The sequence below is a fragment of the Barbus barbus genome, assembly GCF_936440315.1.
Source record: "Barbus barbus genome assembly, chromosome: 44".
Lineage (NCBI taxonomy): Eukaryota > Metazoa > Chordata > Actinopteri > Cypriniformes > Cyprinidae > Barbus > Barbus barbus.
Window position 1 is genome coordinate 3,092,487 of NC_136722.1, and position 17,514 is coordinate 3,110,000.

Consider the following 17,514-nt stretch of genomic DNA (forward strand, 5'->3'; position numbering starts at 1 on the left):
CATTAGCGAGTAAGCGCGCTCTGACTCATAACATGTGCACATGTGGGAGAAAACGGGCACTCCAGATCACATAATTCAGTGGAGAATTAATAGAAATTATATTAAGAACATGTGAGAATAAACCCAAAGATAACAAGAACTCGGCATCCACTCTTCTGTGTTTGTTTTCACTGGTTTTCGAAACAGCGCCACCACTCCTGCCTTTTTGTGCAACAGCAGCTGCTCTAGGCATGTGATCTTAGCTGAAATCTGATTGGACAGCCCGTTTCTTCGGAGCGACGGGGGGAAAAATCGACACAGGACAAAAAAAAAAAATCCTCGCTTTTTCATGCTTTGAATGATCGCGCCTGTTTTAATAGCTCCAAAGGGATCTATTGTTTTGATTCAAAAGCATCATCGCGCCGAATTTTCGCGTTCAGTGTGAAAAGCCCTGTAGACCGCATGTTTTCTTCCCTAGCTGGATGTTGTGCTTATGATAAAGGCTTGTGACTGTCCCACTGACTGCCAAGTAAATAACACTGTCAGAATACTACAGTTGAACCACTGATGGCAGATGGAGTATTCTGACGATGTTTTTCATACTTTTCTGGACCTTGACAGTGTTATTTACTTGGCAGTCAATGGGACAGTCACAAGCCTCCTGGTTTTCATCTAAAATATCTTAATTTGTGTTCTGAAGACAAACAAAGCTTTTACAGGATTGGAACGACATGGTGGTAAGTGATTAATGACAAAATTTTCACTTTAGGGTGGAGTATCCCTTTAGCACACATCCGTCCCCTCGGTCTATGCCATTGGTCAACCCTATCACAAAGTCAACCTGACTAAAAGTCCAGAATTTTGGCAGGGAATTAATTACAACAAATAGCTTTGGAAGCGCATCCCCAATAGATAGCATTACTAAGTTCCTCAGGTTCAGGTTAGGGGTTAGTATTCAGCATTGTTACTGGTTTGTGCTTTACTGGTCTGGTAAAAAACACTAACTGTACCCTTCCCCTACAGAAGACATGAAAAGCAAGGTACAAAATTCTTCCATGTCTCATCCTTACCTTGGTAGCAACATTTTGCGAGAGTTTGACAGAACAAGGTTTACCACCTAGTCGTGACTCCTGTCATCTCCCTGTGGAGATTTTTTTTGGCAGTGGGATGTTGTTGACTTTAGGGGTGAGAGAGGGCTTCTGTGGCGACTGGTTGCAAGGTGAAGGTGGTTTTGGTGACGAGGTCAGGCTTCCGCACTCATACAGTCAGAGTGAAGTTTTCCTGCTCAGGAGGTTTTCTGACCCAGATGCCTAATCCTGCTTCCTGTAGACCCTTCAACCACTGCAGCTTCACAGTCTGGTAGGTGCCGGCCGCCTGCTTCGCTTCACAGTACAGCGGTGTACCACTCGTCCCACGGACCACCAGCTATAGGGAGAGGAAACAAAAGGAAAAATGAAGGAGAGAGGGATGGGACAGACCGAAGAGATGGTGAGAGTGCAAAACAAAACGAATGAGCCGTCACAAACGTGGCGTTTGAGCAGCTGTGTAATCTCTCCATTTAAATTTCACAAGCAATTGAACATTCTCCGTGCTTTTGTGCATTTCTTTGTTGCATACTCGCACACACGAAAAAAACTGTGTGAGCAAAAAGAGGGAGCGGTGAACGGAGGGGCTCGGAGAAAAGAAAAGTTTCTTTGGAGATTAGCGTGTGTGCTCTTGCGTCCCTGACTGCGAGCGCTGAGCGTTTGCCATGGGAGGCCGCTCAAGTGCTTTTCAAGATGATTACCATTTCCACAGTCATTAGACTTTAACTGCCAGCATTTGGTACAGCAGCCGGAATCTCTCCCATACATTTACATGATGAGGGCCTAATTCTGCCCTACGCTTTTTTTTCCCATCTCATAACAAATGGGAGCTGTCTGTTGTGGTTAATAAAAACAGAATTATTCATCTTCAACTAGTTTTTTATATTGACCTGAGAAAATGCCACTGGAACTGGGTTGGTAATTGAAAGGTCCTAGGTTTCAACTCTGCAAGGGTCCATTGACTGTGACCTTGATCGAGATCCCTAACTTCAAACTGCTTGCAGTAAGTGAACTCTAAAGATACATTTTTCCCATGTTATGCATCCCTGGTGACCAGGCAGTACATCAAAAGCACAGTGACTTCTGATTTATTGTGTATCAAGTGTGAATATCTTAGTCACCATGAATTTAATATTGATGATTAACTTCACTTCCCCCTCGCAATGAACTCTTCTCTGATGACGTGTACACTGGGGTGAGGACGGGACAATAATCCCTGCCCTCCAGCAACCTGTCACTCACATAAGATTGCGACAATTAGCAAACAATAAAGACGCAATCAACTCCCAATGGACAAAATGAAGCCCACCCTAGACTTTTTCATTTGTAAAGCCGATTCATACATCACAATAGGGGATCTTGTAAATACTCCAAAAGACACAAGATCACAACTTACATTTCTTTCCAAATTTAAGGCTATGTTCGTAACAGTATGTACTGAACACTGCATACTTTTAAGAGGGCACACAGTACATGATGAACGTTTGACTGTAGTATGGTACATTGTGTTAACATAATTTGGTTAGTGGCATTCAGGTAGCATCTTGAAGGGCTTTCGTAACGAAGAAACCTTAGAACTATTGGTGGAAGTACCTGCTTTGTGGCTGGTTCGCACCACAGGAACTAGTAATGGTTTTAGTTCTAGGAACTCCATTTTGTGGAACTAAATTAGCTCCTACTTCAGAGTATGGTCTAAAGCGGTTCTCTAGGAACTACCAGTGGCGCAAGTGTATGCTGATTGGCCAAACGCATACGAAACACCGGCTAACCGGCATTTTTAAAAAGCCATGTAAAAATATTTGCTCCACGAGCATGGGAAACAGTGATAACGACATTTATCTACCTGTTATCTGTAGCGTTGTGTTCTTTTCTCAGCCTTGATGATTTATAACACTCCAAGTTGCCATCGGAGATTTAGTCAGATTTTCACGCTCTTTCAATCGCGTAATTTGTGCATTTACATTCCATCTCCTTTATCACGAAATCCATGACACAAAACAAAAACATCTCCGATCACTGCGTCCATTCACCAGTTGTTGACATTTGAAAATGCCACAAATAAAGATGTCTCTGTCGGCCGCTTCAGAGTTCCTGCTGCCGGTTTGAATGCAACCAGGAAAACGGCCTGAGGGGGAAATTGGTTTTCTAGGAAACACCATGCCGGGGTGCGTTTCCCAAAAGCAACTATGGTCGCAAGTTCTGTCGTTACAAATAGAGTTCAATGGAACTAACGACCATAGTTAGCTAACAATGCTTTTGGGAAATGCACCCCTGGCTAGTTCCTAGAACTATGCGGTGCGAAAGCCCCTTTGGAAATAAATCTGGTTATTTCTTCAGTTTACACTAATGTTAGCTATAGTGCCCCTGCATGCAACACTGAGAATGCAATGCCTACTTTATTTTATGAATTTTCACACGAAATGTAGTTTGTGTAATGTATCTGTCAAGTCATTTAACAATTTAAGATGTAAACACTATCTGTGAGTACGAAAATGGTTATTGTCCGGATAGTTAGTTACTAAATTTGAATTTGAACTTTTTGACCATTAAAAGTATGTTCTATATCAGGGGTTCCAAAACACGTTCCTGGAACCTCCCCAACACTGTACATTTTAAATGTCTCCTTTGTCTGACACCCATTTCAGGTCTTGGAGTTTCTACTAATGAGCTGATGAGTTGAATCAGGTGTGATTGATAAAGGAGACATGCAATATGTGGAGTGTTGGGGAGGCTCCAGGAACGAGTTTGGGAACCCCTTTTCTATATAGTGCAAATATGGGTTGCATGAATGAAATTCGGACACACTACATCCACATTTCGTTACTGTCATGTGACCTTCAGTACCAGTGTCAGCTGTGTCACTTCACTGCCTTTCATAAATAAATTCCCTTGGTCTCATGGGATAGAAAAGTGTCCAATATCAACTGCACATTCCAGAATCTCAGCACGGAAGTGGTAGGTCATCCAGGTATATGTTTTTGAATACTATGTATATATATATATATATATATATATATATTTCGGACATTTTTGTTTACTGTTTTTCACCTGCTTTATTGTATGGAAGTATTCGAATTGTAATGCAGCATGCAAAGATGAGCTCACCTTGCGATAGAGTCTGATCCAACGTGCAAAAAGTGCATGTTTGCAAAGTCTGGACGGAGCCCCGGAGTCTCTTCTCTTCCCAGTAGACGCGTTGAGGACCTCCAGTTGGGTGTCACCTGCCGTCCAATTGACACTGTAACACACGGACTTCCCCTGCTGCCTGCAGTCGCTGTTGCTCAGGCCTGTGTATAGGAGAAAAGAGAGGGAGCGAAATAAAGCAAGACGGGTAAGAAAGAGCACTTGAGGGAGGTTCTATTTAGTATGTGATTGCTGGAGTGTTTCATTAGCAGGCGAGCATGTCTGTGTGTCATCTGTGCCATCTTTGAGGTAAACACTGGTTCCAGGCACAAAGGATCTCTCGGGCTCCTCAATCATTGCCGCATCACTACACCTATTAGAATGGCATTCTTTCTTTCTTAAAGTGGAGAGTATCATAGCATGCCCATGTACTGTACTGCTGACTTATGAATGCTATATGTGAGACACATATGCTATATGTGAGAGGCGTTTTAGTGCGGTAGCACATTTGCTAAACTGCAGAGAGTGTTGATATAGGAGAGAAATTTGATATGGAAGACAACTCTGCTAATGTTTACTGCAAAGTCTTAATGAATATTCACAAAATGAATTTAACAAAACTTGCTAGCAGAGGACTCACATTTAAGCAGCCTTAAAGGAATAGGTTACCCAAAAATGATGAATGTGACCCCCCCCCCCCCCCCCCCCCAATAATAAATATTGAAATATTGTTTAGAGTTCATATCCTGAAAAAGAGCAACCTGGACATTGTGTAATACATCTCTTTTTGTTTTCCACAGTAGAAAGAAAGTCATACACATTTGATTAAGTAACAGCATTTTAATTTTTGGTTGAACTATTCCTTTAACCCTCCAGCAAATCTCGGATTCTCTATTCAGTGCATCTAAACAGGTGGAATAAATTGTCTGCTATAATAATGTCCATATCCTTTTATGCTGTAACGCAGCTGCTTTCTCTCTGCATTCGGTTTATCCCTACATGCCTGTAATAGAGCATTTAATTTGTATTTTACCTCAAGCAGGCTTAATCATTTACTGTCAGTCACAATGTTGTCGACTATCCATCATTTTACACAATGCTGCTAAATGTGATCACTGTGTTTGACATACGGCTACTCTTAAGTGCCACTTCATATCTTCTAAAAGTGATGTGCTAAAGTATGTGACCTGTATTTAAAGGACATCCTCCGTAAAGTCATACACAGTCTCATGTTTGCTAACAAAGAGCAGGTTCGAGAGAATCATGCAAGAGTTTCGCAGTACAACGTTTACCATCTTGACACGTCACTTTTACTTGCATGAGTCTCCAGTCTGGAACATTTGTCCAATTGCTAGTTAAGTCTGGTTTATACTGGTGAATTCTTTGTTGCTGGAGAAGCAGGTGAACCAGCACAACTGAGCTGGTGAAGCATATTGACTAGCATGATTACATTTATGCATTTAGCAGACGCTTTTATCCAAAGCGACTTACATTGCATTCAAGTTACAGTTTTTACAGTTTTATCAGCTCTTGCTTTCTCTGGGAATCAAACCCATGACTTTGGCGTTGCTAGCGCCATGCTCTACTATTTGAGCTACAGGAAAGCATTATACTAGTAAAAGCTTGTTGATAATTAAAGTCTTACTGCTTAAGATAGTTATGTAATTTGGTTAAGCTAATTAAAGGTGTGCTCAATAAGTTCCGTTGTTTAGTAATCTTTTACTAGCGGAGTAGTTCTCTATCTACTGCCACCTACTGGCCTGGATGTATTAAGTTTGTTTACTAACCTCTCCTGCTTCACAAAGCAGTTTGTCTTTTGTTTTATTCTTTTACTTTCTTGTAAATAAACAATACATTGATAGATTCAGTCTAAAAGTATTTACATGCATTGTTGAAGCTGGCTGTAGCATAGCTTGCACCAGACTTTATTTTTCACTCATACTCATTCTGTTTGGACCAGTAGATTGCAACATCCATCACGTAGAATAACATTTTTTGTTATAGTTTTCATCTCATGAACTGTGTATATAATTTGAATGGTATTTCTCAACCTTCGTATTCACACATTTATTAAATATACCTTATTTGTCTGGAGCTTTAATCTAACATTTGCATTATAAAATGCAACCTGCATTTAGTAAAACACAATTTAATGACCTCCCCTGTGCATAAGTGACTCTAAATAACGAGTCAATAATATACAAATAATGAGAAAAGATTGAAGGAAACAGCAGTCATTTTTATTTTCCCTCAAGCTGTCTTCATTTACTGTCACTAATGATGTTGTCTATACATCATGCAGAGTATTTTACACAAGAATGCTGCTAAAACACTAAATGTGATGTATTTAAGATAATATGTCTGCTGTGCTAAAGCATCTTGAGCGTTAAGCGCAGGTATGACCACTGAGGACAGCCTCACTTTAGCTTCCTGACTGTCATTTGCTTCTCTTACGATAAGAGATCTCGACTGCTTCTTGGGAACTCTGCGCCCTTTATGATGGCGCTGCCTAAAATAACCAGCCCGTTTCCTCCAACAAGAGAATCCAGACAAAGAAAGAGAAGCTCATCAATGGTGGTGAAAGGGGCCTTGCCGGAGACGTGCGGCCCACTGGGTGTGAGAGGAAGAGTGAATGGATCGCTCTCCTCTTCAATGGCAGTGAGAAGATGTTTGATTAAATTGATTTGGAGGATGGGTAGATCCAATAGGCAGTCCGTTTGCCATACTGAGGCTCAGGAGAGCAGTTTAATAAAGTGATAGAGCGAGACAGAGTGTCCTCCATGCGCATAAGGTCACATCTGCTAAAGCATTGGCAAGCTCTTAGGTTTAACAGTGCATTCAAGCCATACATTTTATTAATATGCATGTTCCCTTGGAATTAAACCCACAACCTTGAGTTTGTTAGTGTAACTAGTCTTACTTGCACAGCTCAGAGTGGGATTCAAACCGGAGTCAACTAGCATGGTGTGCCAACAATTCGCTAGTGAGCATCTTAAGGCTAGGGGAGTGAGGTTTACAAGCACAGCTCTTTCTACTTGGCCTCTAATACTCTCACACCATCTTTAGCTTCCCATGCCGATTGATGATGGTTAGAATCCCGCTTGGAGAGGTGCGAGTGAGACCACGCTTGTATCCTGCTCTACAGGGATCTACAGCTCAGCAGGGACCTTCAAACTTTATAATGCCAACTGACCAAAAAAAAAGCACGGCTGTTAACTCTGTTGTTCAGAGTCTAGCTAACATTTAGAAGACGAATAAGGAAAAGGTTTAAAGGACATACCACTCAGTAGAGGCTGGTTACGGTGGTAGCAGGTGGGCAGAGGACCGACTCTCTCCAACCTGTGGTTCATCATCCTGGAGAAGTGACCTGTGTGTCTCAGGCTGCCCACCGTCAGGCTGTACAGATACATCGGCTCCACAAAATGACTAAGTAGCGCCCCCTGTAGGCCGAGCACATTCCACCTGTAGAGAGTGCAGAGGGGTTAGGAAAGGTGTAGTCTCGTCCCAGACTTTTGAAAATGGGCAATATTCTGTCCATGAACAGCCTATTTAAGGTTCGGTCACAGAGATATTTCAGCAGAATTTCACGTACAAGGAAATGTCCATGGTCTGTTTTTCAGTCGTGTGGCGATGTATGAAGCACAGCTCACACAGAATGTGTGTTAATGGCAAGATTCTGACCATGAAACGCCCATTTAAAGTGCCCCTATTATGCCATTTCGAATATTGCCTTTCATGCAGTGTGTAATGTAGCTGTATATGAATGTAAACGTTCTGAAAATTTGTAAAGACGAAAGTGCATGATAAAGTTATTGTCTCCCAAAAGAAAGAATCAACTCTGCCTAAACGAGTCACCAGTAATTTGAATCCCACTTCCGTGATGGCTACACGACACAGGGCAACACATTTGCATAATGCCCACCTATGTTCTACATTGGCTAGCCGCAAACAACTTGAACACTGCAGCTTGTTCATGTGGATAACCTCATGTCAAGAAGACGCTTTGTCCTACAATGTGAAAGTAAATTTTTATTTTCACTTCTGAATGATGAGGCTGCAAAGAACCAGTGGTTAAAATGCATTTTTTACACAGTACCACAGCAGTACAACCCCAATCTTTTTTGTGCTCCTGTCAACTGGTGAGACTGCTTCTCTAATCTTGCGGAGTTCAATGTGGGATTCACAAAACACTTGCTCCAGAAAGATGGCTCAGTACCCAGTTTATTTGGACCAGCTGGCTCCACTGAATCAAAACCTGTAAGTATTATAAATTATAGATGTTTATATTTTCTATCGAGCATTCAAAATACGGATGGCAAAATATGGCAATGGGCGTATCCTTTCCGACACGTGCTCTACGCAGTAGACCAATCACAGCAGACTAAGCCATCTGACCAATCAGAGCAGAGTAGGCTCACGGAACGGATGGGTTTAGTGAGAGGGAATCATTGGAAAATTAGGTGATATCAAATGCATATTTTGATAAAACTAAAGTATTTTGTGGCCTCGCATGCATGTAAACCTATTACATGAGACTCCCAAAACAATATTAGGAACCTTAAAAATGGCAAAATAGAGGCACTTTAAGATTCGGACACCTTAGCGAAATTTCAGCTAAATTTAGTGGGCAAAGATAATTCCATTACCTATTTTTAATCATGTTACGATGAACAACTCACACAGAAGTCACTTTCAACCCAAACAGCTTTCTGTTGGTCAGTGTCAAGAATGATGGTGCTATGATAATGACTAATTTTTGCCCACACATATTTGTGAACTGCAACTTTAACCAGGAAGACGCCTTGTGATCGACAGCGGTAACCCACGTTTCCCTAAATAAATTTGTGATTGCTTGTGACTATTCTTTAAAAGTGCTCTTTGTATTAACCCAACCAATGTGGAAATTATGTTAAGACAGCCAGTCAGATTGAAGCCTGTGATTTCAGCCAGTTTGTACCCGTTTTGTGTGCAATATGCACCAGATGGCATGGTTTTAAAATGGACAATACATTTTAAATAACTAAATAATTTAGTATCTACACAGCATTAAAAGTTAAGATAGATATTATTGCATTTGATAACAGGCTAAATTCAGAAGGCACAATCTCACCAGACAGAATAAACATTTTGTTTTTAACCTCAGACTGTAAGCTAATGTATTTATGAAAAGCGCAATCATTTACAAATATTAAGCAGCTAATTTTTACATCATTGTTCTTTTGCTTAATTAATGCCTCTTTATCATGCCGGTAATGATTGCAGGCTCCTCTCTCTCTCTGTTCATGACTATTAAGCCATTATAGTTTTTGCTTTCCCAAGCAGTCAATTAACATGGGCCGCTCTTCAAGAGCTGCCGCCCAGCATCTCAAATATGGATCCGTTTACCTGAGCAACAATCTGCTTGTGGAATCTCCTGCTTATCCAGACAAAATTATTTTTTATTCTCTCCCTTTCTGTCTCGGATTCTACCAAAACAGAAACGATTCGGCCTTGCAATATTAATTTACCCAGGAGGCAACGCTGTGAATTAGAAACATCTTTTAATTCTCTTGCAAGAAAAGCCATCTGGCTGCTGTAGAAATGTAACGGTGAGAGCCTCCCTCGTACCCTCCTCCTAACCTCCCTCACCCCCCGTCCCGCTCTCTCACAGCACCCCCTCCAGTGCTGTAAAACGGCAGGCCATTAGAGTAATGTGTTCATCTGCATAAAACTCAAATGGAATATGACGGATCATATTCACAGGCATGCCATTTATGCCTTCAATTAAAGCACTCATCAACTTAATTAAACATCCACTCCACTCAATCAGCTCGGCATACCTTACTGCCTCTGAACAATAACAACACCTATCATAACTCTGCAAAAGATTTCTGTATCAAGTCCAGGCTCAGAAATCAATCAGGGGAATCACCTAATCTTATAGAAACACCATTGTAACACGACTTTAGGGAACAATTCTAGTTGCTTATTAGCATGCATATTACTAGCATATTAGCTGTTTATTAGTACTTATACAGCGCATATTAATTCCACATATTTTAGATCACTTAATGCTACCTAATACAAACTTAACTATTAATAAGCAGCAAATTATGATTTTATTAAGGCAAATGTCATAGTGAGAATTAGTTCCCAAGCTAAAGAGTTTTTATTTTTATTGGCAATACTTTATAATAAAGTTCCATAACAACAATTAACGACATTAGTTATCATGAACTAACAATAACGGTAACACTTTACTTAAAGCCGTTATGCCTAATGCATTATAAGAGTAGTTTTAATGCATTTATTATGCATTGTAATGCACCTTATAATGATCTTAAGAATAATTATAACCACAGTTATAATACTAATCTAGTCACTGTTACACCTGTAGAATATTCAAATATTGTAATGCATTTTAACTTTGGTTGTTACCAAATAATCTTTTACCAAATAAAGTGTTACCAAATAATATTTTACAACATTTATAATCTTACATAATATCATTTTCAACATTTACTAACATATTATTAAAATCAAAAGCTGTATCTGGTAATTTTATTTAATGGATTCGAACTAACAATGAACAGCTGTATTTTTTTAAGAAAAATTATTATTATTTTTTTTTTTGCAGTAGGGTTTCATTATCACATAATAGCTTTTCTGTGGCCGAACGGAGGGGAGGCAGTGGAGGAGCGCAGGAGGGTGAGATGGAGGATAATGATGTGAGGTCAGGGAAGATGATGAAGGGATGAAAAAAATGAGTGCGACTAAGGATGAAAAAGAGGGTGAGCTGGTTGAGGGCAGTGGAGATGAATGGAGTTGGTCTATAAGGGACTATAAGGACTCTAAACCTCTTTTCCAGCCTGCTCTTGATGGTGACCTTGATCAACGGCCCCTCTGAGTTGTGGGCTCAACAAAAGAGTGGGATAACTCAACGGGATAGAAAATGGAAAAGGAGTGGCACTCTGAAAAAAAGACCTGGATGCTCTATTTTGTCTTATTCTGTGTGTTTAGAAAAAAAGTAATTACTTTTACCCTGCACCATGACCTAGCCAGATAGACCCTTGTGCTCCTGGCCGATGCAATCTGATTGGTCAAATGAATGGCCCAGGGGATAGAGCTTCACCTTAATGTGACTCTGTGTCCCTGTGCCCAGTCTAACATACACCCATTACATGCAGGTCTGGGGGATTCACGGGTTTAAAAGATACTGGTAGGAATTTGTCAACTGGTATACATTTGAGTATTGTGTCTGTTGTAATTGTGTAAAAGGCTCCCAATTGAAAGCAAATGAAGAACAGCTTGCTAAAAATAAAAAACAAAATGTCTCTTTGGGTATTGAAATGAACATCTGCTAAGCCCCATCCCTCAGATACGGTTATATGCACGCTTCTCAGTATGGTGAATCTCACGAAAATATGCACAGGTCACAAAGTAAAACAATAAGAAATTGTATTTTGCGGGAAGAAAATAGGGATTTTTAAAGAAGATCTTATTTATTTGCGATGTGAATTTTTAATGACAATTTTCCAAAAATGTCACCGGTGGTTGTCTACCTTAGTCAACGTAGATGCAAACATTTATGAATATTTATAGCAAGTCGTCTCATTTTTGCTGCTTATTTTATTATTCTAAAAAATATATTTTTTTTAATTTTTTTTTACAATATATTTCTTACTCTTAACATCTTATGGCATATATTTACTGAAAGTGGTTGTCTTCTTTAATCAGCATAAATTAAATGCAAAAATTGATTTACAATTATAACAATTCTCATTGTAATAGCGGGAAAAAAAAACTGCTGCATCATTTATATTCTAATCAATTGATACTGGACAGCATGTTTTTGTTGAACTGCCTTTAAGTTATGCTGTTTGGAGAAAAATCTAAAATCAGTTTTTTTACAGTATTTTTTTAACGATTAATTGCCACTTAAATTACAAAATAAATTCAAATTTAAGTGGACAATGCTTATTGTCATACAAATAATGCAACAAAGTAAAAAATAAATAAAACTTTCTTTATGCAAACCAATTTCTTGTTTTAATCATTGTCCAAATTACATTTTTGGAATATTAACACCGTATTAAGCCTAAATCCATAACATTAACTGATCACAGCCTTGACTTCTGTTTAAATGTGTGTAACAGTACTAGTAATCAGAAACGTTCACAATCACGCTTCTCAGGTTGTCAAAGCTCACATAAACAAACACGAGTCAACTGATGGTGGTAATTAAAGCAAGCATATGGCAGCCAGCTCAAACACAGCTGTGTGTGTTTTGGAGACGAGTAAGTGTGTGTGTGTGATCTCTGGGCAGTGCGATTCACAAATTTATAGAAGGTGTGGACTTTTAGTGTCAACAAGACAGAAGTGTGAAAGCATCACTGCAGTAATCGTACTCTCGAAGCGAAATATCCATCCGCTCACATCACCTGTTACACTAACCGCAGTGTCATTCTGACGTCCAGAAAAGCTCTGAGGTCCTTAAAATCATGTAGAGTGAGACTTCATTAAAACATGACTAAACGTCTCAGGAGAGAGACAGAATTAAACTACTCTAAAGTTGAATAATCCCTGCCAGTTTTAGTCTGAATGTGACATTTTCCAGCATATATATTTATATACTGTATATATAGTGAAAACAAAGCTGCAGTGTACATATAAAAATAGAGAACGCCCATGAGGACACAGATTAACAGTGTGACGTGTCCCATACAGAAGCTAATTATTGAAGGATTATCAAAGCACAGGAATCATCATAAAACAATAAAGGTGATCATTCCAGTCCCAAACACCATCGGTTTGGATAAGTCCCTTCCTCAAGGCAAATATCACACCAACCTTCCCCTCAGCCATTATAATAGCGTATAAAAGTCGGCCTATTTAAACAAAGCTATTTCTTCCTCATAAAAACTAATCCTCTAATAAAGGTAAACCTTAAATCAATACACTGTCCAGCACTTCACAAATCACGCTTTAGGGATGGTCAACCTACTCTCAGAGGGGGTAAAAAAGGTCAAAAAACACAAATCAGATATATATGCAAATGTATGTAACGTAGAAAACATTTAAATGCAGATTTTGCATTCAATTTTGACTATATAATGAATGCAAAATCTGCATTTAAATGTTTTCTTCGTTACATACATTTGCTGCATGTTTGCTACAAGGTAAAATCAGATCCAAATATCAGTAAAAATAGGAACTTGCATAAATGTGGACTTTAATTCAAAACACTTCGGATCAGATGGTACATTTACTGTCTTCTCAGAGCGGGAACGTCCAGAAACAAAGCTGAGACCCGTGTTTGATTACGGTCTTTTCTTTGTACAGGAGTTCAAGAGTGAATGTTGAGCTGTGATACTTTGAAACACTGACCTGGAAATCTTGTCAGTGCATGACATGGTGATGAGACGTTCTCCTTGAAGGACTCCGTCCCACGTCTGCACGGGACCCGTGGACTTCACGGGCAGCGTACCCTCCCCTGATTCAATCTTTGTCCGTAGGTGGCTGCGAAACTTCTTCACCAAGTGTCTGTTGCTGTGCACTTGCGAAAAAATACAAAAGGTGTTGGCGTCATTTATTAAAAAATAAAAATAGAAAACTCTCTTAAAAGATTTTTTTTTTCTTCCTGACAAGGCAAAGATAGTTTATACTGTAAAATATTGTGTGGTTCAATCATCCAAAAAATTATATGAATTGAAATTATATTTGTGAAAGAAGCCTATATCAATAAATTCAACTTCCTCTTAAATGTAATGCATTTTAAAATAATATTTACCTTGCTAAGGAATTTCTAAGATTTATATGGATTCAAACGCTTACCATATCTGTAAAAAAATTCATTAAATGTTGTTTTTTTTATTTAACATAGGATTAAGGTATATAATTGGAAAATATAAAATATAATTGGACTCCCAATTTAATAGTTAAAGAGTTAAATAGTTCACCAAATTTAAATATATTTGGATAGAGGACGAGTATTTTGGCCAGAAGCAGTGGTGTGAAGTTAAAAACGTCTTAATTTTTTCTTACAAACACACAGTGTTTGACTTCACAAGACGTTAACTGATGGACTGGAGTGGTGCGGATCATTGTGATGTTTTTATCATCTGTTTGGACTCTCATTCTGACGGCACCCATTCACTGCAGAGCATCCATTGGAGAGCAAGAGATGAAATGCTTAATTACTCCAAACCTAAAAACAAACATCTATATATTGGATGGCTTGAGGTTGAGTACATTTTCAGCAAATTTTCAAAGAACTATTCCTTTACTGTTATCAACAATGATCTAGAGGCCTTAAAATGATGAAAAGTTCAAATATAACACTAAGAAATTATATGATTTCTTTAACCATTGTGGTTCTATTTAACTCCTAATGTATCCAAATTATGACTTAGTACCATATGATTGATATTTTCCACATATTTTAGCCTACAATGTTCTGTTAAAGTTTAAATGCAACAAAAACTGAATGAATGAATAGATACATTTTCCTTAAAGTTTGGATGAAGTTTTAAAACCCCCTGAATCCAAGGAAACGTGACATAGTATGTAGCATCTTAACACTTTAAAAAGTCTGCATTAGATACATGATATGGAAGCAAGCAGAAGAGATGATACAGACAAGCGAAGACTCTTACAATCGGAGGTGATTTCATACGGTGAGTTGACACGGCCGTCCCCGCAGGGCGATGTACTGATGTACATGTGGAAGAGGACGTTCTCTCGGAGTCTCAAACAGGAATCTTTGTGCCGTACGAAGATCGATTGCTCCCAGTCCTCTTTCCTTTTGCTTCAGAGTGATCACAGACCGCAGGCGGGAGGAGAGAACAGAAAAGGGAGACATGAGAAACAACCACGTCTGAAAGTGTTCGCCGCTCACATTCCCGGCTAATAATGGGCCGAAGACACAAAGGAGACAAATATTGGCCTTGCCGTGACCAAGGCTAGTTCCGTCACTGTCACATTCCCCTCTCGCGCGCTCTTTCTCTCTCTGGTACACAATCTCAAATCATTACGCTGTCAGAACAAGGCGAATACAAATGACCGAGGCAACAGCGAGCTGTAATTCTTTAACCCAGAAGATCTGTAGCCAGTCAGCTGTAGGGAGGACACGGCGTTTCCTGCAGAGCTGCCCCACTTTTACACATATCATCATAATTAGCATTAACGCCTCACTGTGACATCTTACAAAGGATGTTTTGGAATAGCGCACGAGGTGAACTGTGCACGGGGAGTGCATTACATACACAAACATCAACGTCGCTAATTGCCACCTAAGCTGTGCTAATTAGGCAAACGACCTGCGGTGTCAAGGGTGGAGTCGCGCTGCTCCAGATCTGTCTACTGAGGAAGGTGCTGATGGCCGACGTGGTATTTTATTTGCCAACCAAACTAGACTCCAGACTCAGCCAAACAGGCCCATTTAGTGGCAGATAATGCAGTCTGGGAAGACGCATATGCAAATATGACATTACAGGATTTTCTATGCAGCAATCTGCTATATCGAGGAAGACATTTAGAGTCTTTGCTGCCGCACAATTATACCTCCAACACCAGACCAGACTCAAATGATAATGTGTTTTTTTTTTTAAAGATTTGAAGTACACTACAAGTGCACATTCAATACAGTTAAACACTTCTTTTTCACAAGGGTTGACAAAGTGTCTATGAAACAGCTGTTTACTGTGCTCATCTACCCAGAAATAGTTGCATCTCAGAAGACAATACATACATCTTTACAGCTCAGATTACACTCTGTTTTTTTAATGCAGACAAAAATAAGTGCTCTAACAAAAATACACACTGCATATTTCTACATGACTTCCAATGTAAGTGCATTAAATGATCTGAGATGACCGAACACCTGAGAAAAGATGATGCCAACCCCTCAGAGGATGCCAATGCTCAGACAACATACAGAATTACCAAATTTTGCCATAAGTCAAACATATAAATATATTGTGGAAACATAATTTCCTGTAGAGCTGCTTTGCAACGATTTATATCGTAAAAAGCGCTATACACAAACTTGAACTGAACTGCATTACCATAAATTAGATTTCACTTCTTTTTACAAACCGATAGACAAGTTGAAGTCATTGTCTGTGGTATTTGAACATGCTTCACATGCTTACAGAGTTTAACTTGTTTTGAACCCGGAATATCCCTTTAATGTTTTAGGGAAACTTAATGCATATCATAATAAATCACTTCATTTGTGCATCTATACATCATGCTGAGAATCTAGTATGCAGTTATGTTTCAATCCTCATGTCGTTTTAAAAGCTGTTTCTATTTTGCATCATAACATCGCAATTTGCACAGTGAAGTTACTGCATTGTGTGTGTGTGTGTGTGTGTGTGTGTGTGTGTGAGTTTGGGTTTATTCATCTTACACTGGGTACAAGTTGTCTTCAGAAGTTAGCTAAATTTGACAAACCCTCCCACTGGGAGTGTCCTCACAAGGTAAAATGATTCATAAATAAAATAAGTGTTTTCTTTCCAGCATAAGGGTAGGGTTTGGGTTAGTGCTCATAATTATAAGCTTTCTGTATAAATCATAAAATGTAAATGTGTGTCATTTACCTGAGGTGTAACTCCAGTTGGGAGTACAGGAACCGCAGCAGGGCTCGTCGGGTGGTGATTTCAGCGTGGCAGTCGTTGACCACCAGGCCCTGGTCACTGATATACTCTCCATTAATGCATTTAGTGCCGGTCGATAGCGCCACCACCTGGGCCTGTCTCAGATCCAGACCTGATGAGCACAAACACACAAACACATCTAGTCAACATGTGACAGCTTCATAATATTGGATCCGACAGCAAACATACTGCGAATAAAGGCCCGTTCCAAGAAAGATAACCACAGCGATAATTATATTGCCGTCCAGAATTCTGATTGGCTGTCAATATTTTTATCGTTTATCAGCTATAAAAAATATTCTGAAAGTGATTCCATCTATATCATTCCTCTGCATTATGTGTGTTATATTTAGTTGTAGTGTAGACTTTGGGAATTATTTTTTATTTATCATTATCATCTTTGGTGTGAACAGGCCTTAAGTATTGTCAAGTGAAGAGGCTTCGGCTAATCATAACAAAGGTCATTTATATGCCTTAACGGTACACTGTAAAAAAGACGACAAAAATTGTTTTGCAAATAAAGCAAAGATTATTGGAGAAAGTTTTACAATTTAACTCGTTCTATTGGAAAATGTAATGTTTAATTCAATGCGTTAATTGCTATTTCTTTGTAATTATGTTTTTCCCCCACTGTACAGTAACCTGTTTAATTCAAAGACAGGCACTAATGCACAACTTTTTCCAGCAAG

General features: G+C 39.2%; 1 protein-coding gene across 1 annotated transcript in view; it reads right to left on the reverse strand.

Moving 5' to 3' along the window:
• Positions 1 to 1,236: 1,236 nt before the first annotated feature.
• Positions 1,237 to 17,514, reverse strand: part of LOC306863292 (double-stranded RNA-specific editase B2-like) — a gene marked incomplete at both ends in the record, with an annotated part of 171,009 nt that continues 154,731 nt past the window's right edge. Inside the window, 6 exons of the mRNA XM_079406545.1 lie at positions 1,237 to 1,404; positions 4,170 to 4,351; positions 7,468 to 7,649; positions 13,554 to 13,722; positions 14,822 to 14,973; positions 16,769 to 16,937. Coding sequence (XP_079262671.1) covers positions 1,237 to 1,404; positions 4,170 to 4,351; positions 7,468 to 7,649; positions 13,554 to 13,722; positions 14,822 to 14,973; positions 16,769 to 16,937 — 1,022 coding nt within the window. The remainder of the gene's footprint in view (positions 1,405 to 4,169; positions 4,352 to 7,467; positions 7,650 to 13,553; positions 13,723 to 14,821; positions 14,974 to 16,768; positions 16,938 to 17,514) is intronic.